Raw genomic sequence first — 24,077 nt, forward strand, 5'->3', positions numbered from 1 at the left:
ATGCTACTGTATGTTGTTCCTGAAAAATATAGCTTTTTGTGCCCAAAAGTAGTGAAAACGCTGGATCATCTTTCTTCACGTTTAATGTTACAGATTTGTTCGTACATATTTATAATATTATATTAAATTATATAGCCTATATGACAATATACGGCTGCCTTTTAAGTTTTAGAATTGGGGGGCCTCGGACCAGGATGATTTGGGTGCCTTTGGCATCGAAAAAACAACAATATAAGTCTTCTTAGGGGGCAATTTGAAAATCCCTGATGTGGTCTCAAACCATTGGGCATCATTGCATATATTTCTGTCCTTTATTAAAGCTGACTAAATAATATGATACAAGTTTTCTTGTATTACATACCCCACTGGGGAGCTAGTCTAAAAGTAGCCATCACTGGCTGTTGTAAATTTCAATCATCGATGGAAACTGAGCAGGGATGAAAGGGGGCGGGGTGATCTGATATGGGGCGGAGTAATCTCAGCGGCGCCACCTTAAAAAAACAGTCGCGCCGATATGTCAATCCAGACGCGACCCAGACAGACCTCGGCCCGGGGGCCCAGCCGTGAGAGCCGCGCCGCGATTGGATGAGCACCGCCGTCCTTTTGAGACTCGGTCTCTTATTGGTTGGAGCCGGACGAGACGCTCACGCGCACAATGTCTACCCGCTTTTGTTATTGTAGCGAGCGCGAGGAGAGCGGCAGGATGCGCGGACGGAGACAGCGAGCCTGATAGTCCGGTATCGACTCAAATTAGATGTTGGAGGGGGAAGGGGACGCGGATTTCTACCTCTCCGTCCTTGTTTAGAAGACTGCTTTTTGCGATTCTCTAACAATACGACCCATGTGTGAGTATTTTTTAGTACATGTATGTGCTTATTTATTCATTTTTTTAAGCGCACGCTGCACCATCCGAGACCGTATTGGAAACTGATCATTACTGTCGATTTAGCGATACATTTCCCTCCTTTCAACCCTATTACGTCAAATGTGTGCCTTCTCGTGTCGTAATAATTCATCTTTGCCCTTGTATGAGCTTTGAAATATCTCGTTACTGTCTAGCGTTTGAATACTGTCTCTGTCTCGAGCCACCACTGACATATGATGTCCACCTTCTCACTGCAAGTTCGCGACCAAGAGTCTGTTCCTTCAGCACTTATTGATCCGAATTCCGACTGGTTAGTTGGAATGCACAAACGGGTTTCATGTCATCTTCACTGTGTTCATATCCAACGGGAGCTCGTGAAATGTTTAGACGGCGGACTCGATGACGTCATGTGACCAAATATGGCATCTGCGCCGCTGCATTTGTTTGCCCGCAGAGCAGTCAACAGTTTGGCTTTAACTTTGAATAAATTTTTATGGATACTATTACTAACTGTTACTCTACAGTAAGGGTGGGTGTCTTGGCTAAAGGTCTTGTATAGTTTAAGCATTAGGGCTCTGTTCATCTCCTTCAGAATTAGGCCTGCTATATATAATCATTGCTATTTCTTGGAATACTGATATTTTTGCACCTGTGACATCTGTTGATCAGACTCATAAACCTTGGGGTTTCATCATACTATAGCTGATATATAAAGCAATGAGGACTGGGTCTGAATGTCCTCTAATCAGGCCACCATGCATGGTTTACTCAAGCACACTACTATAATATAAATGATGAAATAACAGAGTAATACACCCAGATACGAAGAAAGGAATAATGCATGGCTGTGTCAGTCAAGACTAAGAAGAAGCCTCTTTCTCAAATATCACAGTGTATGAAATCCGTTAGCTTCATCTAAGGGTGTTGTACATTCTGTCTTAATGTAAACTTGTTCCTCTGGCGCTCATGCCTCAAGGGCCACTTGCGCAGACATGGAGAGCATCAGTGAGTCTGATAATAAGGGTCTCAGAGAAGCTCCCCCCAGATTAGAGTTGATGATGCTCAGAGATCTGAAGTGCCAGGATCCGTCAGCGCTCAATTACTGCACTTCAGAAATCTTTTTAGCAGCTCCATGAAGTTCTGCTTATGTACAAAATACCAATCTTAAGTTGCTTATGGCATATGCATAGTGTTTTTGGACATTAAAATGCTTTCTCCTATCCCATTTTATTGTGCAAAGAGAATATAAGTGAGCTATTTGTTGGTTGGATTGCTCTCCGCTGTAAATGCTGTTGCTTTTTGGCTCTTTCAAACATTGCCTGCTATTTTTGGACTTGCATACTAATCTACTAACTACCACTCATTCTGTTACTGCTGTATACAGTATGTATACTGTGCAAAGTATACGCTTTTTCTTTATGTATGCATGAAACAGATAACCTATTATCTTGTCAAACATGTACAGTAAAGCACACTTCATTATGGAATACTCAATTCTGTATATCCCGTGGTCTTTTTTTGACCAGATTGCTAAAAGTAAAATACAAAATTATAGAGTCCTGTACATGACACGGGGGGGAAAAACAAGATTGAACTAAAATGAGGGGAAAAAATAAGTAGCCTCAATTTAACATCATGAAAAAAAGGAAACAAATACCGTACAGTATGATTTAATTAAAAAAATGAGGGAACATATTTGTACAAGGAGGCCATAAATGAGGGAACAAATTATTACAACATGACCACTATTTATTTAAAATGAGGGAACAAATGTGTACAAGGGGGCCACGTATTAACTAAAATGAGGGAACAAATTATTACAACATGACCACTATTTAGTTAAAACGAGGGAGCGAATGTATACAAGGGGGCCACATTTTAACCAAATGAAAAATTCATAAATTGTTGCTGTGTTTGCTATGTATAAAATAACCTAATCTATTTCCAAGATGGAAAAATCAATTTACACGCAAGGCATGATTAATAATCAGGTGGTGCAATTCCCACTGTTTTGAAATCTATATTCAGCAAATAGTTGGCAGTATAATGTACTATACGCGTATTATATAATATATATATATATGAAGAGTTCAGATGCAAAAGCCTCTAAATGCCATTTGAAATTTTCTTCTTGAATGATGATTTTTATCAAACTTGTATATTTAAGTTCCGTAATTTCACTTAAATAACAATTAATAGGTAATTATCATTGCCATTTAAGTGAGATCACTGAACTTAAATATACAAGCTTGATAAAAATCATCATTCAAGAAGAAAATTTCAAACGGCATTTAAAGGCTTTTGCATCTGAACTCTTCATATATATATATATATATACTACCAGTCAAAAGTTTTAGATCGGTAAGATTTTTTTATGTTTTTAAAAGAAGTCTCTTCTGCTCACCAAGGCTGCAATTATTTGATAAAAATACAAAAAAAAAAAAAACAATAATATTGTGAAATATTATTACAATTTAAAACAGCGGTTTTCTATGTGAATATATAGTGAAGTGTAATTTATTCCTGGGATCAAAGCTGGATTTACAGCATCATTACTCCAGTCTTCAGTGTCACATGATCCTAGAGAAATTATTATAATATGATGCTCAAGAAACATTTATTTTTGTTGATTATTATTATTATTATTTTTTTGATTATTATGTTGAAAACAGTTTTTTACATTTTAATTTCAGGATTCTTTGATGAATAGAAAGTTCAAAAGAACAGAAATGATCTGAAATGGAAAGCTTTTGTAACATTAATCACTAGGCCTACCATTCAAAAGTTTGGGGTCAGTAAGAATTTATTTTTTTTATTTTTGGGGGAAAGAAATTAGAAAATACTTTTATTCATCAAGTTACAGTAAAGACATTTATAATGTTACAAAAGATTATATTTTAAATAAATGCTGTTCTTTTGAATTTTCTATTCATCTTAGAATTTTGGGGGGAAAATGGTACATGACTGTTTTCAACATTGAAAATAATAATTTATGTTTTTTTGAGCATAAAATCATCATATTAGAATGATTTCTGAAGGATCACGTGACACTGAAAACTGATGTGTAATTAGCAACAGTAATGATGTTGAAAATTCAGCTTTCAATTTACATTTTAAAATATATTAAAATAGAAAACAGTCATGTTAAATTGTCGTAATATTTCACAATATTACTGTTTGTCATTTTATTTCATCAAATAAAGCAGCCTTGGTGAGCAGAAGAGACTTCATTTAAAAACATAAAAAATCTTACTGATCTAAAACTTTTGACCGGTAGTGTGTATATATATATATAACATTATAAGGCATTGCACCGCTAATTTCCACAAAGCATCACTACAGTACTGACTGTGTGCAGTGTGTAAGAGTATTGTGTATTGATGCTGCTGTTCTGTTTTCCCATCTGTCAGAGCAGCAGGATGTCCGTGAACCCTCCCAACAGTAACGATGCCTGCCTCAGTATCGTGCACAGTCTCATGTGCCACAGGCAAGGCGGCGAAAACGAAGGCTTCGCTAAGCGTGCCATCGAGAGCCTGGTCAAGAAACTGAAGGAGAAGAAAGACGAGTTGGACTCCCTCATCACCGCCATCACCACCAACGGAGTCCACCCCAGCAAGTGCGTGACCATCCAGAGGACACTGGACGGACGCCTACAGGTGAAACGCAGTTACAGTAATTGACGTTGAACCATTAACATTTGCTTTAATGCTTTTAGAATAGAATTACAGGAATCCCTCTAAATGTTAATGCTGAATGGATGAGTCAGATTTTGGCAGATTTTGTTCTTGTCTGCTTTACTTAGTGTTAGATGGATTTTTCAGACATGGACGTATAGCTGTTCAGGTTGCCATTCTGTCATTGTGTTTGATTGGACATGACACAGTGGTAAAGCTGTTTTTAGAGTTTCATGGGACCTGGTCAAGTCAGCGTGTGTATTTGTCACAACGCAAAAAACTAGCAATAGACTAACACATTTCCCAAGCTGATTATTTGGTATATAACCATAAACTTGCTCTCTTCCCTGTTTGTTTCCACTTGTGTCCGTTCCGAGTGCTGTCAATGAATAATGTACACTTTTGTTATAAAAAAAAAAAGTGAGTAAATATAACATTATAATAAATAAACATCCCATACACACCCAAATGTTTTCAACATTTCAAGAAATACAATATTTCATGGAGATCAACATTTCGCTCAAGCTTTCATTGTTTCATTAATTCTTCACATTTTTTCTAACAATCTATGGCAAATTGTTTATAATTTCAGTAAATAGCCATAAAATTGTAAAAAGTTTGGGGTCGACAAGGCTTCAGTACATTTTATTTGATAAAAAATACAGTAAAAACAGTAATATTGTGAAATATTTTTAAAAAATTTTTATTTGAATTGAATTTGGTGGCAAAGCTGAATTTTCAGCATCATACTTCCTGTCTTCAGTGTCACATGATCCTTCATAAATCATTCTAATATGCTGATTTGCTGCTCAAGAGACATTTTTTTTAAAGGTTTTTAATATGCGTTCCCCTAGCCTATATATGGTCCCCCAGAGGCTAAAAATTTCAGTCGGTGTAAACCGATCTTTCTCTGACTTTGAGAAAATGAAAGCACAGACGAGCTGATCTTGAATCTCCTCCGTATGATAAAATCTCGATTCTCGCGATCAACAGACTGTCCTCTGCTTGCTCAATGCTCATCATGGCAACATTTTATGTGATGGGAATAGATCTAAATACTTCTCACGATTCGTTAATCTCGATATCTGTAATAGTAAAAACGTATAACAGCTGTGGTAAAAGTATTCGAGAGAGTTTCACATGTAGTGCGTAGCTATTTCATATGCAAGATCAATCAGCCAATCACAGCAGTGGGCGGTTACACTGAATCCCACAGCAGACACACCCCTTCAAACAGAGCAAATCAGGCTAGGAAAAATGTATTTCTAAATTATGACTATTTTTGATCTAAAAAAAACCATACTAACATTATAAGGGCAACCCAGGAAACATTATAAAATAATAAAATAACCCCATGTCAGGGGACCTGTAATATATGTTGAAATCAGTTATACTGCTTAATATATTTGGGGAAACCATGATACATTTCCGTCAGGATTATTTGATGAATAAAAAGTCCAAAGGCATCTAACCAACCCTGACTTCTTTATGCTAGTGTATGTTGGTATTATATTGGTCATCAGCAGCACACAGAACTTCACAGAACCACACGTAGAATTTATTTTGATAGAAAATGCAAGTTTTCATTAGCCTGACTTCAAGAGAGAATATGAGTCTGAAACTCCTCCGTTGGGCTTTGATTATGAGGCGTGTCGTAACCGAACCAGGAAAAAAAAAAAACCTCTGCACTCAATTGGACAGTCGGTAGACCTACAACCAATCAGAGCAACGCAGTAAGTCAACTCCTTTGCATAGCGCAGTTTTCAAATGCAAAACGTCGCCTAACTTTATTTATTTTAGAAGTTAAATAACGAGTGTTACTTCTTTTACTTACTTCTCCATGAGTGCCACCAAAGGAGAAACCAAATCTTCTTAAAGACCGTCACAGCCAGCTGATAAGTTACACTTTTCCTGAATCATGTAGGAAGGACGCCAAAAATATCTTTCCGATCGACAAATGCCTTGATTGCAGTTCTCTGTTTGTCTATTAAAATGAATGTGCTGTCGATTTATTTTACAAAAGACGCGACAGTGGAATCTATACATCTCAATTCTCCAGCTGCAGTCATCTTTGACAAGCGCTCTTTGATAACGTGATGATTACGTCCCTGCAGATCATCTGTCCATCATCGTATAAAGCCCGCCCTGGCAATTTCATTGGCCCGTTCATTTTTTGCCTGATCATAATTACTCCTCAATGGATCGAGTCCAGACCGAACTTCCCCACCAAAAAATGTTGTGGGCGGAGTTCGGGCTGGCATCCAGGCTAAGTTTTCATCATTAGAAGCATTTAAATCCATACCACAGACCCCCTCCCACCCCCCAAAAAAGACGGCACAGAAAATGCGAGAAAGCTTGTAGATTCTGTCTAAGATTCATCGTCAGTCCTTCTCTCTAGATATCGTTTTTTGGCATTGGCCATTTAAAAAAAAAACATATCGGTCAACCACTGTGTAAACTCTTCCCTCTGAATAGAAAAACGTTCCACATTATTCACACAATTGTGTTTCCCCTAATCTATTTGTGAATCCTGCGATAAATAAAGCTAGACAATGTAAATAATCAAGGCATTGTCCATTGAATAAACTTGTGCTTTGGGTGTTGCTTTGGGGCCCAACGCTAATCAAATCCACACCACCCACATGTGAACACACGGCTTTCATATGGGAGACTGATGCAGTCAAAGCTTCAACAATTCTAATAGCCTCCTTCCTGATAGTATGCATCAGTGTCCATGGATACTAGATGATTGACAGCAGCTACAAAGCGAGACATTCACCACAAGGCCTTTTGATTGTAAACCTCAACAACCTCAAAGTTAAAGTGGTGGTTTATATGGAGTAAGGACGACGTCTGCGCAGTTTCCCCACCCTTTCGTATGGGCAGATTTAGAGGGAGGGGTGGAGGAGAGGTTGTGAAGGTTGTTTTGTCTAAAACACAGGAAAGGGGCTGGGTTAACTTAAGGCCGTCTATTTTTTCCTCTGTGTAGAAGGGCTGCTGGTTGATAGTATGCTCTATTCTTTACACACAAGATGTGATGATATCTAGGCAACACAAGTGGAGAAACTGTGTATGTGCAGTAATAGAGAACCTGATGCAATAAAACCAAACTACTGAGCGAGACGTAATGTGTTACCCTTTTAGACCTTGCCAGAGACAGTGGGCCTCATTTATAAGTGTCCTACATGTGTGCGATTCAGGGGACGAACGTACGCGCACAACAAAACGTGTGTACGTCTCCCTTCCAGATGCGAAATCTATTAATTGCAAATGGTAGTTGAATGGTTTCGGATCTCCGCCTTGTAAACACCACCTAATTAATGACATTGACATATAAATGAGCACCAGTCAAAGTCAAAATGCTTTACTTGAGAGTAGCAAATACCTACAGTACACTCTTAGAAGACATGGTTCTATTTAGAACCAGAAATGGTTCCGTCCCCCGCTTCATATATGGAACTCCAAAATGGTTCTATATAGAACCTTTTTTTTTTTTTTGGTAAAAGGTTCTATTGGCCAAGTATGGAACCCCTGCAGGGTTCTATATAGAACCCAGAGGAACCCTTTTTTTAAGAGTGTATAGAACCTTTTAGGGGTTCCAAATACGTAGCGCTAATAGAACCTTTTAAGGTTCTATAGAACCTTTTCTTCTAACAGTGTACTCTGACTCTTTGCCTCGAGGAAAAGTGCGTACGTCTGCTTGGACACTGACGTGTGTCGCTAAGCACTATTTCATGTCTAAGACCGTTTTTATAAATATTAACGTTTGCATGGATTTTAGCGCATGGATTTTAGCGTCTTGTTTCCGCCATAGAATGAAAAATATAAAAGGTAATTACGACTTTTTATCTCACAATTATGACTTTATTTCTCAGAATTGCGTGATATAAAGTCAGAATTGCGAGATATAAAGTCAGAATTGCGAAATATAGTCAGAATTGCGTGATATAAAGTCGCAATTGCGTGATATAAAGTCGCATTTGCGAGATATAAAGTCAGAATTGCGAAATATAAAGTCGGAATTGCATGATATAAAGTCAGAATTGGTGAGATTTTAATTATGAAATGCATTCCATGTGTTTATTTCACATAGAATGAATTTAATCATGACTTTTATTAACTTTACTTTAAACTTAGATTTTCTGCACAATAGCTATCACTGTTGTTTTATCACCCAGCCATACGTTAAGGGGATTTTAGGCACTCTGTAAAGCATCATGCCTAACAACACTCTGTAACCGCAGTAAAGTCACTAACATAAGAGCATGTTCACCAATGTCTATCAGATGTGTTTCAATACGTAGGTTTTCTAAACACAAATTATAGTAATGAATAACTTAAATGTTTTTCTGAAATTCTGATGTGTAAAGGGGTTTGAACCCTGGCCCTTTTGGTTACCAGCCCCACCACATTTCGGCCTTTGTTTCAGCCCGTCTTCAGGCCTAAATGGCACTGACAGCTGGAGTTCTCCCTCTCGTCAGCTCTAGTATCATGCTACTAGCGTGCATCTGTAGTGTCATGCCTTTAGTGTTAATCTACAACGGATTATCATATCGTACACACGTCCTCCCTGCTGTTCTACTACACTAAACAAGCAAAGGCAGCTGTGATACGGACTCAAAACTCAACACATGACCTTACGCTCACTGTGTTGTCAGGATCACGTAATGCTCTTTTGTCATATTACTACTGCATACCTGTCAAATAGCTGCTATGGTAAAAGGTTTTGGTAATGTTGCTGTGTCCTTAGCTGAAATATGACTGGCAGTGGCATCACAGTAGGTCATGTGACCCAATGTTCAGGAGCCAATCTCGGTTTCAGTCTCTCTTGCTATTGTCTTTCAAAAATAAAATTTAAAACAATAAATTGCAACTGCAATTTCAAAATCACATGTATTTCACACGGTTTGAGTATGCTTCTGAACCAGTTGATGCGCTGAAACATGCTAACGTGTATTCAATACTTGAGCTTAAAAATACATAAATCTGACATTAAAATGAAATGTGCTGAACCAGAGTTGTTATTGTTATCTAGAACTAAAAAATAAACTAAAATTAGAAATGTTAACTGAAAAAAATATATTTAAGTTAAATTGCTAAATTTCTACAACTGAAATAAAAAATAATTAAAACTATATAGAAAAGAAAACAATTACTAATAAAATAGAACAACATTAAATAAAATAATAAATACTATAATAGTATACTAAAATACTTATCAGAATTTAGTAATTCTTAATGTTGTTGTTTTTTTCAATTATGAAATGTATAAAAATAATCCAATAAAGTAAACCAAACCATGACTTGATTTCTGATACCATTATGAATCACTGCACCATTTAATCTGTAGTTTAGAAAATCAACTGAATTGAATTGCGTCAGTGTCAGTCAATTATATTATAATAATGATCGGAACATTTTAAAGTTTAGCATTTTCTCATGACTGGTTAATATCTATATTGTTAATTGTGCAGTATTAGAGATTGTGCTGTTTTCCTTTAGTTGTACCCCTCTCTTCTGCAGGTTGCCGGTCGTAAAGGTTTTCCTCATGTAATCTACGCACGGTTGTGGCGCTGGCCCGACCTTCACAAGAACGAGCTCAAGCATGTGAAATTCTGCCAGTATGCATTTGACCTCAAATACGATAATGTCTGTGTCAACCCTTACCATTATGAAAGAGTGGTGTCACCAGGCATCGGTGAGTCTGCCATATCCTTTTATTCATCACCATGAACAAAGACATTACTGAGCTGTAGTCATTATTATTCTGTGTCTTGAAACTACAGTGTTATGCTTAAAAAAATAAAAATAAATTATCAGTATTGGAAAACTTTGTTTGGTCAATTTGCAATATGATTTTCTCTCTTTTTTGTTTTTGCTCTTCTCAAGTTGGTCTCAGTCTTCAAAACACGGGTAAGTTACACACATTTGTCTGCAGATATTTGTCACTATTTTATTTGTAACAGTATAAACTTCTTTTAAATGTTAGTATTTTTCTGTAACAATGTAAATATCTCTGAATATTAGCATTATATATATGTTTAAAATCAGTGCTAGTTTTGAACTTTCAGGAAGAATCCTGAAAAAAAAAATGAATGGTGGTTAGACAGCCCTAATTATTTCACAATATTTTTACTGTATTTTTGATGAAATAAATCAAAATATTAAAATTTTGAAATAAATACACTTTCATTTGAAATAAATACACTTTCATCAAAAATACAGTAAAAATATGGTGAAATAATTAGGGCTGTCTAACGATTAATCGCATCCAAAATAAAAGTTTGTGTCTACATAATATATGTGTGTGCACTGTGTATAATTATCACACACACATGCTTGTATATAAGAAATATTTTCTATGTATATAGTATACTGTATATAGATTTATACATAAATATACATATTTTACATATAAATAAATAATATTTTTTTTCTTAAATATACATGCATGTGTGTGTATTTATTTTAATATTTTATTTCAATGTATTTCGCAGTTTGGCGATCATACGAGGCTTCTTCAAAAACATAAATAAATCTCACTGATATATGATTTAATTTAGATTTTAATTTGATTAAATCATTTGGATTCTTATAAGAAGGACAACATTACGCTTAAACAAACACTAAAGAAGTTATTTCTATTCCATACCGCTTCAAAAAAAAAAAAAAAAGATTTACTGATTTGATTAAGCCCCAAATGAGTCAGTGAATTGTTAAATGAACCGATCCACTAAAAAGAGCTTATTGTCCTCTGGCTGGTATCTAGGTCCCACTGGCAGACTGATAAAGGAAGAGTACAGCCACGACTGCATTCAGATGGACGTTCCCCCATGCCTGCCTCCCCAGCAGGACCACCAGGGGGTGATGAAACTCCCCCCTCCGGACCACTACGGCCAGCCACTGCCTCCTCTACAGCTGCCTTCAGAACCCACCCGGGCACCCCCACCGGTCACCCTTTACTCTAATATGCCCCTCTCCCCCACCGGTAAGTGCTGACCTTTGGCCATCGAGGACTCTGGGAGGTTAAATTGTGCAGTTGTAATGGCTTCGTTGTGTCATCTTCTAAGCTCTCATGTCTTTCAGCTTCAGGCTCTATGATGCCTATGCAGGGAGGTCATGGTGAAGGCTTACTACAGATTGCATCTCCTCAGGGTCAAGTCATGACCCCTACACCTCCCCCGTCTACCCCCACACGTGGACCCCAACAGACCCCCGTCCCACCACAGCCTCCACCAAACCAGAATGGCTACAACGGCTCCAAACACTCCCAGACACAAAGCTCCTTTCACAGTAAATTACACTTCTCATAACCAGTCACAATGTCAAATGATAAATCCTAGATCAGTGTGATTTAGTATTAATCGTATATTAAAACTGCCTTTTCATACTTTATTTGTATTTTTTATTTATTATTTATTTTAATTATATAAATGTCCACAGTGAAATCTCATTGGTCCAAATCCCACAAAGCTGTATATTAACCGTCATTTAATATATTCTAATTGGCTGTGGTATTGGTATGTTGCTTGGTATTTTCTTTTTCGGTGTAGACAGATAAAGTTCTTGTCGCATTTTCACTGCTTCATATACAAATGTTTTGAATCTCCATATTGCTGCAGCAACCTGGACAGGCAGCAGCACAGCCTCCTACACTCCTGTAGGACCCCAGCAAAATGGGCGTGGCCACCAACCTCCTCTCCACCACCCACACTACTGTACGTTTGCCTTAAACATCACAACGAACGCTTCACTTAAATGTGAATGTATGCAAATATACCATTATTTTATAGAACTATTTTAATCCATTATAATGTCTTTCTCTATCAGGGTCTCAACATCACAGTACAGCATCTTTCCCTCCTCCAGTCTCCAACCATCCAGGTTTCTACTTTATATAATATTCTCCACGTTATGTAAACAAAAAGAAATTAATACATCTATTTAGGGATGCACTCATATTAAAATTTTGGCCGATACCGATAACCGATAATTCTTTGTATTTGAAAGCCGATAACCGATATATCGGCCGATAAGTTTACATCCAAATTTGTATCTAATTTTGAGAGCCTGATTACAAAAACAAAAGTCTCACAATTAAATCCATGTCTCAAGCGCACGATTATAATGATGTTCTCATTATAGTGTTTTATAGCCGATATGACGGATTTGCGCTGCACATGTTGTACCGAACCATATTTTAATTTTTAAAAATTTCTTTTTAAAGAGATTTCAAAAATATTTCAAGAATATCAAAATCATAAACAGTGCTCAACAAGTGTCTCAGCTGAAGGGAATAATACATTATTTATCGGCTTTAATATATCGGCCACATTTTCTTACAAGGCCGATAACGATAACATTAAAAATGAACATATATCGGCCGATGCCGATACATCGTGCATCCCTACATCTATTCAGCAAGGATGCATTCATTTGGTCAAATGTAACCATTGTTACAAAAGATTTCTGTTTCAAATAAAAGCTATTCATCTGAGAATCCTGAAAACAAATAAACTCCACAGAAATATTAAAGCCGCACAACTGTTTGCTACATTAATAATAAGAAATGTTTCTTGGGCAGCGAATCTGTATATAAGAATGAGTTCTGAAGGATCATGTGACATTCAGCTGTGCATCACAAGAGTAAACTACATTTTAAAATATATTACAGTAGAAAACAGTAATAATATTTTACTGTTTTACTACAGTATTTTTTGGTTCGCATAAGTGACTTTTTTCAAAAGCATTAAAACAAAACGGTTTTGTACTCTTAAATTTCTATTTATGCTCTCAGACTTACAGTTCGATATGCAATGCATCAACAGGTCCTGAGTTTTGGTGCTCCATCTCGTACTTTGAGATGGACGTGCAGGTTGGAGAGATGTTTAAAGTGCTGTCCAGCTGTCCGGTGGTGACGATTGACGGGTATGTGGACCCCTCAGGAGGTGACCGCTTCTGCCTGGGTCAGCTCAGTAATGTGCACCGCACGGACGCCAGTGAGCGGGCCAGGTATGTGTGCCGCAATCCAACAACTGTTCCAGTGAAAAAATATCTTGCTGTGGTTGTCAGAGCTGGGTAATTGTGAATATTACTATTTTAATGTGCTTTTTATCTAGCTATGAAGTTTTCTAATGACCAGTGACAGTAGATTAGTTTCATATTTCTTTTTTTTTTATCACAACATTAAAGTGTGAAAGTGCTAAAAATCAAGTATTAATGGCATTAAAATAGAGAAGGTAATTATTGGTGTTCGTATATACGGAGAGTTACTAAAAACTAATAAAAATCACAAAAAAATATCAAAACTTAAAAATAATTTTTAAATAAAAGTTTAAATATGATATGAACCTTAATTAGAAAATAATGTGCATGTAAACATGACATTGTCTATGGTGGTTAATCTACTTGACACCAATGGCCAAGGTTGAAATTTTGGTTCTTCTGTGGTAAAGGTATGTGGGTTTTTTTGTTTTTTTTTAATCGCTGTAAATATATTAACTCACTCTTAATATCGCCAAAAGGCTGGAAAATATTAAGGTATACTGTCCAGACCAAATGGCTATATATATATATATATATATATATATATATACCGTATATGTCCCATCATACCATTGATCAGCTCTACCAAACTTGATTGTCTTTATTTTCATGAATAAACAAACACTGTTATGTCGTCTTGATTGATACTGTGAAGCTGCTTTGATACAATCTGTATTGTGAAAAGCGCTATATAAATATATTTGACTTGACTTGACTATATGTGTGAGTCTTTGTTTTGTGTATAGACCATTTCACAAGATGTAAACAACACTGGTCCAGAAGCACTTCCTGTTTCAGTTTGTAACTGTTTTCTTTATTTCACATGTAAAGAAAACATCTTAAAGATGTTTGTTTAACTTCTTGATTCAATTTTAAATGTTCTGTTGGTTGTATTTTATCCCAGCTTTTATGTAGTGTTAAAAAACTGAAACAGGAAGTGCTTCTGGACCGGTGTTGTTTATATCTTGTGAAATGGTCTATAGATGAATTTCACAGGTTTGATGTTTACCTTAACACGCACTTGCAAAATCTGCTTACTGTGCCAGAATCACACTGGGATGAACACTAATAAACAAACAGATTATTCAAGGACAACAATCAGGAAATAGCAGGTTTTAACAACCTGACAAAATAGAGTGCATGAATGTCAACAAAGGCGCATCTGGTTTTGGTTATCGGTGGCATGTGTTCAATTGTGTTATGTAACTATTTGATGATGCAGTTGTCTTCTCATCCTGTCTGCAGGTTGCACATAGGTAAAGGCGTGCAGCTGGAGTGTCGTGGAGAAGGCGACGTATGGATGCGTTGCATGAGCGATCATGCAGTCTTTGTGCAGAGTTACTACCTGGACAGAGAAGCAGGCCGAGCGCCAGGAGATGCGGTGCACAAAATCTACCCAGGGGCCTACATAAAGGTACAAGCTTTAAACCCACAAATACTGCGGACGTCATAAATAAAAAAATCATGTTTTATAAATTATGTACGGGCGGATGATTATGATTAGAATTGACTTTTTGTAGAAATCTAAATTGTGTGTGGTTTAATAAATAGATTTAGTTTTAGCTTTTAAAAAGTATCATTTCTTTTACTTCTTTTTATTGTGACATAGCTAAAAAAAAATAATAATAATAATTCAAAATAAAGAAATAAACACCCTCCCCACTAAATTGTGTGTGTGTGTGTGTGTGTGTATTTATATGTATCTGTGTACAACTACATTTGACATTTACTACATTAACATTCCATGGCCTGCTTTGGTCATCGAGTTCAAAAATTATATTATAGATAGATTTATTGTATTCTATATAAAAAAACAACAAATAAATACTTATAGATATATATTTTGCTTTTTACATTTTTTTATTTGATAAAAACAAGCCACTTGTTTAAATATATCTCTCAGTTTGAAAAGTTTATTTTATTGTTACAATCAACTACATTTTAACAGCATTTCAAAAAAAATAAATAAGCAACTTATCTAAATATATCTATATTAGTTTGGAAAGCTATTTATTTACATTTTTTTTTTGTATTATATTTTTTGTTGTTAAAATGTAGTTTCATGTACACTGAAAATAATAATATGCTTTATCTAATCAATAAAATTGTGGAAACATATTACAAGCAATATTATTAATTAAATTGTACAAATTAGAATTAATTAGAATGTTAATTTGATTAATTATCACTCAATTCTAATTTGTTCAATTTAATAAATAATATTGCTTGTAATCTGTTGCCACAATTGTATTGATTAGATAAAGCATATTCATTTTTACAGTGTAACAAGAAGATAAACAACAAGCCTATCATTAAAAATGTAAATAAATCTTTTCAATTTGATCTTTAATTTAATAATAATAATAATAATATGTAATTTTAATAAAATTATATACAATGAAAATATTAAACACTGCAACACATCTAAAGCGACTGGTCTAAATGTATCCATTTATTTATCAAATTGAAAAGATTTATTTACATTTTTAATGATAGGCTTGTTGTTTATCTTCTGTAAAAATGAATATGCTTTATCTAATCAATACAATTGTGGCAACATATTACAAGCAATATTATTAATTAAATTGTACAAATTAGAATTAATTAGAATGTTAATTTGATTAATTATCACTCAATTCTAATTTGTTCAATTTAATAAATAATATTGCTTGTAATCTGTTGCCACAATTGTATTGATTAGATAAAGCATATTCATTTTTACAGTGTAACAAGAAGATAAACAACAAGCCTATCATTAAAAATGTAAATAAATCTTTTCAATTTGATCTTTAATTTAATAATAATAATAACATGTAATTTTAATAAAATTATATACAATGAAAATATTAAACACTGCAACACATCTAAAGCGACTGGTCTAAATGTATCCATTTATTTATCAAATTGAAAAGATTTATTTACATTTTTAATGATAGGCTTGTTGTTTATCTTCTGTAAAAATGAATATGCTTTATCTAATCAATAAAATTGTGGCAACATATTACAAGCAATATTATTAATTAAATTGTACAAATTAGAATTAATTAGAATGTTAATTTGATTAATTATCACTCAATTCTAATTTGTTCAATTTAATAAACAATATTGCTTGTAATCTGTTGCCACAATTGTATTGATTAGATAAAGCATATTCATTTTTACAGAAGATAAACAACAAGCCTATCATTAAAAATGTAAATAAATCTTTTCAATTTGATAAATAAATGGATACATTTAGACCAGTCGCTTTAGATGTGTTGCAGTGTTTAATATTTTCATTGTATATAATTTTATTAAAATTACATGATGTTATTATTATTATTAATTATTATAGACTCTTTAATGGCAGACTCGATGGGCAGTAAATACCTTTGTACACTTGAGAGCTATATGTGTATTTTTGCTTCATGTCACATTAGATTTGCTTGATCCAGAGCTTCAGTTTTTTTCAAGCCTGTCTAAATGACTTCTCATCAGCCATTGTTTTAGGACACGGGCGGCAGCGAGGTCTGTTCCTCAACGCTGTGCTGAAAGCAGAAAGAGTTATTGTGTTGTTTGGATCCTGCAGGTCTTTGACCTCAGGCAGTGCCACAGGCAGATGCAGCAACAGGCGGCCACGGCTCAGGCCGCAGCAGCAGCGCAGGCCGCAGCGGTAGCGGGGAATATTCCAGGACCAGGAAGTGTCGGTGGAATCGCACCTGCAGTCAGTGAGTGTCCGCCACGTTCACTGCACACCCATGAGGTCAAAATGAGATGTTTGTTAGCTTTCAGGGCATTAGGTAAGGGATAATGTACATCCAGCTGGTTGCTGGTCAGGTGGTCCCTGCAATTTATTTCGCAGGATGTACATTATCCCTCTTACACAGACACTTTCCACATAAGTAAATAATGACACAAAATATTGATTTGAGTTGAAATGTTTTATTAGCACATTAAACTCAGAAAAAACATTTCCTAGCTGCAGCTTTGAGCCTAGAGGAACAAACAAGTTAAAACAAGATGAGGGATAATGTACAGTCTAGAGCCCGACCGATGAAGGATTTTGAAGGCCGAAACCGATACAAATATTTTTGGGTTTTAAAATCCGATAAATATTGTTGGATTTCACACACGTGTAAAAGAAAAGCTAACTTTTCTACACAAGATACGTGTGATACTTTTTCTCTATGTCTAAATGTTCACTCCACGCACACTGTAAAAATGAATATGCCTTATCTAATCAATAAAATTGTGGCAACAGATTACAAGCAATATTATTTATTAAATTGAACAAATTGGAATTGAGTAATAGTTAATCAAATTAACATTCTAATTAATTCTAATTTGTACAATTTAATTAATAATATTGGTTGTGTAATCTGTTGCCACAATTTTATTGATTAGATAAAGCATATTATTTTTTTCAGTGCAAGTATAACTTACATTTTACAATGCAGGGACTGTAACTAGAGATATGCGAGTTATAAATACAGTAATCATTACTTTATTTAGGCAGAAAAAGTTCATTGTGGTTTCCAAGCTCATTAATGTTAACGTTAGCGGTCTTCCACTGATAATAGTGGCGTTAGCTAGCTTTGAGGTTAGCTAGTCTATGATGAGCCATAATTTAGCAATAGATATCATCATACTGCAAATTGTAAAACATACATTTTCAATATAACAGGCCAAGGAGAGATGATTGAAGCGTGTTTCGTCCGTTTTTATTTTATTTTTTAAATATTCATTTATCGGCCATTATAACTGCCGATACCGATATTATGGAAAATGCCTAATATCGGTCTGGCTCTAGTACAGTCATATTATTAGTGCACAGCTTTTCACCACATAAATAATGACTGGGTCGTAAAATAATGATTTGAGAAGAAACCATTTTAAACTCGCACCTCTTTATTATATTATAATGCCCTAGTAGGCCTAATATTGGAGGCCTACTATTAATACTGAAGTCCAGTTAATATAGTCGATTACTGATGTGCAAGTAAGATTTCCAACTTACTGTTTCAACAGGAAATAAGTCGACATAGGATACGAAACCGCTTTTAATGAGGGTATTATTAGATAACATAATTCCTTTGTAGATTCAGTGCAAAGTCAAAAACTGCTGTTTATTTCCAGGCCTCTCAGCGGCTGCAGGGATTGGTGTGGATGACCTCAGGAGGCTGTGCATCCTGCGCCTGAGCTTCGTGAAGGGCTGGGGGCCTGATTACCCCCGGCAGAGCATCAAGCACACCCCCTGCTGGGTGGAGGTGCATTTGCACCGGGCACTGCAGCTGCTGGATGAGGTGCTGCACACTATGCCACTGGCAGACCCTGGACCAGCTAACTGAGAGGGAACAATACACAGAAAACACTCACAACACAGATACTGGACTCACTACTACAGTAAGCGGGCAAGCCACATTACGTGCTACAGTGTGGTTTGCTCTTTTATCACTCATTAGAATCCTAATGAAAACAACACAGAAATTCACTACTCTAAAATTCTCATGTTTTTGAAAGATTTCTTTTCGGGTGAATCTCACAAAAACATGTCTGGGTCATATTTCGCTCAAATATTAAAAAATGTATTTTGCTTAAAGGGTTAATATTTTTTATTTCTGTCATTGATTATACTCACCCTTACGTCGTTCCAAACCCCCGTGACCTCTTTGTAACACAAATTAAGATGTTTTTTTTTATGAAATCCGAGAGCTTTCTGAACCAGCCATAGGCAGCAGTGTCATTTCAACTTTTAAGGCCCAGAAAGGTAATAAAGACATAATTAAAATAGTCCACGTGACTACATTGGGTCAACCTTAATGTTATAAAGCAAACAAAAACTACTTTATTCAACAATTTCTTCTCATCTGCGTCAGTCTTTTATGCTGTTTATGTTATAAATACAGTGCAGTGCTTCCAGGTATTGAAGATAAATGTCTTACGGGTTTGGAACGATATGAGGGTGATTAGGGTAATTAATGACCGAATTTTTCATTTTTGGGTGAACCAACCCTATAAAGAGAATGAAGCCTGTTTTCATGATTTTTATTATTATTGTGACATCACAAATGAAAGGCTGTCCAACAATATACTACAATGATGTACAAATACTTAATTTAAATATATGTATGTGTGTGTGTGTGTGTATATATATATATATATTAGGGCTATATATATTATATATATATATATATATGAAGAGTTCAGATGCAAAAAGTGCCATTTGAAATTTTCTTCTAAAGTGATCATTTTTATCAAGCTTGTATATTTAAGTTCAGTGATTTCATTTAAATGGCAATGACAATTACCTATTAATTGTTATTTAAGTGAAATTACTGAACTTAAATATACAAGTTTGATAAAAATCATCATTAAAGAAGAAAATTTCAAATGGCATTTAGAGGCTTTTGCATCTGAACTCTTCATATATAAATACACACATATGCATATATATTTAAGAAAGAAATATTATTTCTATATAAAATATTTATATTTATATAATATAAATTATATATAAATCTATACAGTATATACATGAGAATATTTCTTAAATATATAAAAGCATGTGTGTGTATTTATATATATAAAATAATTATACACAGTGCACCCACATATATATTATGTAAACACTAACTTTTATTTTGGATGCGATTAATCACGATTAATCGTTTGACAGCCCTAATATATATATTTTTAATATGTGATTTTTCCTAACGACTTGTAATGAGAATTAGAGGGGAAATGCTTGAAATAATGTTGTAATGACAAAATCTAAAATAAGCAGAGGCTAAAGTCCAGGTTCAGAAAGTAAAAGTCCTCCTCTGTATTTTGTCCCAATCACCTGGATTTGCTACTTAGCACAGTTTTTCAGCCAGGAGGACTTTACACAAGTACTTTAAACAAAATATATTTTTTTCTATTACTTCCTCTTGACTTTATGGTGAAATATGATCTGAACATGTTCTTGATGGGATTTGTGAGATTTAATCCATTCAAATTCGATGTATATACCTTAGCGCTACAGGTCTACTAATGAATGCAAGTTTACACAGGGTTGATTGCAGATTAAGTTCAGGGAAATAGCTTTATTGTTCATATGCCTTTCTAGCTTTGCACATCATGCAGTTATACTAAGAGTATTAGAGCCGAATAGTTTTGCAATACTGGTATAAAATGCTTACAATCTGTCCTTGCAAGAAATTGAACATAAAACAAAGCACGAAATACTGCCAATTTTGCAATGGCCTTGGTTCCGGAAGTATTTTTCCATTCACTTACTCCATAAAGAGTTCTGAACCAAAGCAAGATGGAACTTTACAAAAAACAAATGCATTGTGAATTTAAAGCAGCTTGAAGTTTGTTCTAAAATATTTGTAAAATAAATGTTCGATTACTCAATATATTGAGAGTGCTGCAAGATTGACTTGAATCTTTGTGAAGAAAATGAATGGTATTTTTACTTGCGGAACATTGCGTTGTGCTCTATTAGACTCTGGTATCACACACACACACACACGACACAAGCGAGGAAGAGACTGTTCAACCTCCAACCAAGTTTATTGCATAAAAACTCAGAATATTTTGAGATCCACGGGTTTGGTAGCACTAAATGCCTCAGAGCAAATGTTGTCGCTGGTCACTTCAGGAACTGTTGGAAAGGACCAGCTGATGTAGATGCAAACCTGCCTCTGGGACCAGGCAGATAACAGGACAAACTGTCAAAACAAAACGCTCCTCATCTCTGTGCTTGTGCTGTGTACCTCAACTTAGCTATTACGCGGCTTACTATCCAGGCATCTTATTAGTTAGACTGGCAATAGCCTTCCAGCTCCTTTATTTTCATACCAAAAAAAAAATAAAATAAAAAAATAAGCCTGAATCGTTCAGCTTTAAAATGGTGGTATTAGTATTGTGACGCAGTTCGGTGTTTGTAACCAAATCATTTGCCATGTGGTGTAACTCACCAAAGCCAGAATACCTCATGATAATCAAAGCATGAACCCAGTGGATTTTTCTTTATGCCAAAACGCGTCTGGATTCTTCTACTTTCCGGACGTCGTGCTCACCTCATACTTTAACCAAATCAAAACGAGGCGTGTCTTGAACCGAATGTAGAGCCTTGATGCACCGACTGGCCGATTTCAAACCAACACCAGTTGCTCAGCTTTACCATTTATCTGGTGCGAAATTCACTCAGTCAGCCCCATGCCACTATAACCTTTTGCAAACGGGTAGAACATGGAAACTTTGAGCATTAAATATTATTGTTTTGCTGCCTAACTAAATTGAAATGTCTCCAGTGTATTTTACTGTACACTCACAGGAAATTATGCATTTATTAAAAGACCCTTTTTATTGGTTTACTTAGTATGTGCATCCAATACAAATGTAGATCTAATAATAAAAGTGGAACCTCAATATAGTATATTAAAGTCAACATGAAATTATTATTTTTTTTTAATTGTCTTTAAACACAAGTATTGCGTTTCTACTCACAAAAACACTGAAGTATAGATTTTCCTCCGTCGTATGATTTCCATCCTAAACGTTTTGTGAAATCAAATTTTTCCTCCCACCTTTTTTATTGTATGTCTCTTCAGGGGCTTTACTGTATTTTTGATCACTTAAATGCAGTCTTGGTGAGCATATTACAGTATTAAAGTATGTTACGTTACAGAAGAAAATGCCATTTCATGTTGACTTTAATCAGATCCTCACTTGACAAGTGTTAGCTGTGGTTAATGACAACTTAAGAGAAACGATCTAGTAGAGGATTGTATGATGTTCTGCGTTCCCAGTAGAGTAATAATTTTTGTGCCTTTCCCTTTGTGCTCCTTTAGATTTTGAAATAACTAAAAGCCCATCCCAGTTATTCTCACATTGATTATAAACTTAGCAAACCTTCTATTGGTCTGAAATATTCCAGTAGTTTGAAGCAATGAATTAACGTTACGTCAGGGATGTTTTAGTCGTCATAGAGTGTTTTTTGGGGTTTCATTTTGACCCTATGTGACGTTTGTAAATTGGGCGATGCAAATTCTACATCTGCAGGATCGATCACGTCGGCTCAGGTCACGTTGAGAATCATGAGCCTTTCGAGAAATTTATTGTAAAGCATAATGCCTTGTTTTCTTTCCTTTTCTTGAAAGTCAGTTGCTATAAAACACATTAGATGTCAGGTACGCTCATTGTTTTTCGATGAGTGCCTCTGTGCTGTATTTCAATGGATACGTGTTCCATATACATACATACACAGCTGATTACAGGCTAATTACAGCAAAGCTGGAGTTTTAATGCAAATTTCAAAGGCACTTTGGAATGTACGCAATCAGTGTCGACTCGTCTTTAAACCGGTATGCTATCTTGAGGTCATTTTGGGTGAAATAGATTTAAGCTCTCGCATTACACATCTGATTAACATGATAACATATTTGTTGTATTTAAAGATAGAAACATTTATAAACAATAGACTTAGACAAGTATCTAAATGTCATTAGCAATTTCAGTGCATAGCTTGATTAGAAATACAGGTATGATTCAAAGCATTTTGTTGGTTTTAAGAGTTTGCCAAAAAATATCAACAGTGTTGGGTACGTTACTAGTTTAATTAGATTACTGTACTAATTACTCTTTTCCCCCCAAAAAATATCGTACACTGTAAAAAAAATATTGTTGGTTTAACTTAAAAAAGTAAGTAACCTGGTTGCCTTAAAATTTTAAGTTGATTGAACTGGAAAAAGTGAGTTAATGCAATGAAGGAGATTAATTTAATCATCAGAAACTCAAAATAATAAGTTATCTCAACTAAATAAATTATTTAAGTTGATTTGACAAAAGAAAAAATGTTGTAATAACAAATCTTGAAAATATTTTTTTACAGTGGTAAAAATAAATATGCTTTATCTGATCGATAGAATATGTTTTTTTTTTTTTTTTTGGTTGTTGTAAGTTTTACTCATTTTAAACGGTTAACTTTTAAGGAATTAATTTGATTAATTATCACTCAATTCTAATTTGTTAAATTTAATTAATAAAATTGCTTGTAATCTGTTGCCACAATTTTTTTTGATTAGACAAGTGTATTACTAATTACTTTTTACTAATTACTGTCTAAATCCCATATCAACCTCAACCAGTTGAACAAAACGAGGAGACCTGAAACATCTCTTTTAAATAAATATAAAACTGCATAAATTATTCTTGAACAGACTGAAATATTTAAAGAGAGAAGGTTACATTTTAACATCAGATGTTACATTTTATTTATGTATTGAATTGTTGCAGTCTATACAGTATTTAATGCAATTACATCAGAATTACTTAAGAGTAATTCATTACTTTACTTTTTAAAGGGAAAAAGTAATTAAATTACAGTAATTAATTACACTGTAAAGAGTTATCCGTTGACTTAACTTTAAAAAAGTGAGAAAACCCATTGCCTTAATTATTAAGTTTATAAACTTCATGCGTAATTGGAAAAAAAAATAATTTATGTGGAATTGTCAAGGTCACAT

General features: G+C 34.8%; 1 protein-coding gene across 2 annotated transcripts; it reads left to right on the plus strand.

The window, feature by feature from the left end:
- Positions 1-492: 492 nt before the first annotated feature.
- On the plus strand, positions 493-19,778 carry smad10a (SMAD family member 10a). 2 transcript variants are annotated; one of them, XM_039680482.2, is made up of 12 exons: positions 493-845; positions 4,276-4,521; positions 10,063-10,237; positions 10,429-10,452; positions 11,309-11,527; positions 11,626-11,832; positions 12,162-12,257; positions 12,370-12,423; positions 13,368-13,551; positions 14,830-14,998; positions 17,153-17,291; positions 18,700-19,778. In XM_039680482.2, exons 2-12 carry the CDS (start codon positions 4,285-4,287, stop codon positions 18,909-18,911), a joined length of 1,716 nt encoding a protein of 571 aa, XP_039536416.1. In that variant the 5' UTR covers positions 493-845; positions 4,276-4,284; the 3' UTR covers positions 18,912-19,778. The 2 variants fall into 2 exon arrangements, with proteins under 2 accessions (XP_039536416.1, XP_039536418.1); XM_039680484.2 differs by having other exon boundaries at positions 4,281-4,521.
- Positions 19,779-24,077: the final 4,299 nt, after the last annotated feature.

This window comes from Pimephales promelas, chromosome 18, assembly GCF_988280905.1.
Source record: "Pimephales promelas chromosome 18, fPimPro1.hap1.1, whole genome shotgun sequence".
NCBI classification, from domain to species: domain Eukaryota; kingdom Metazoa; phylum Chordata; class Actinopteri; order Cypriniformes; family Leuciscidae; genus Pimephales; species Pimephales promelas.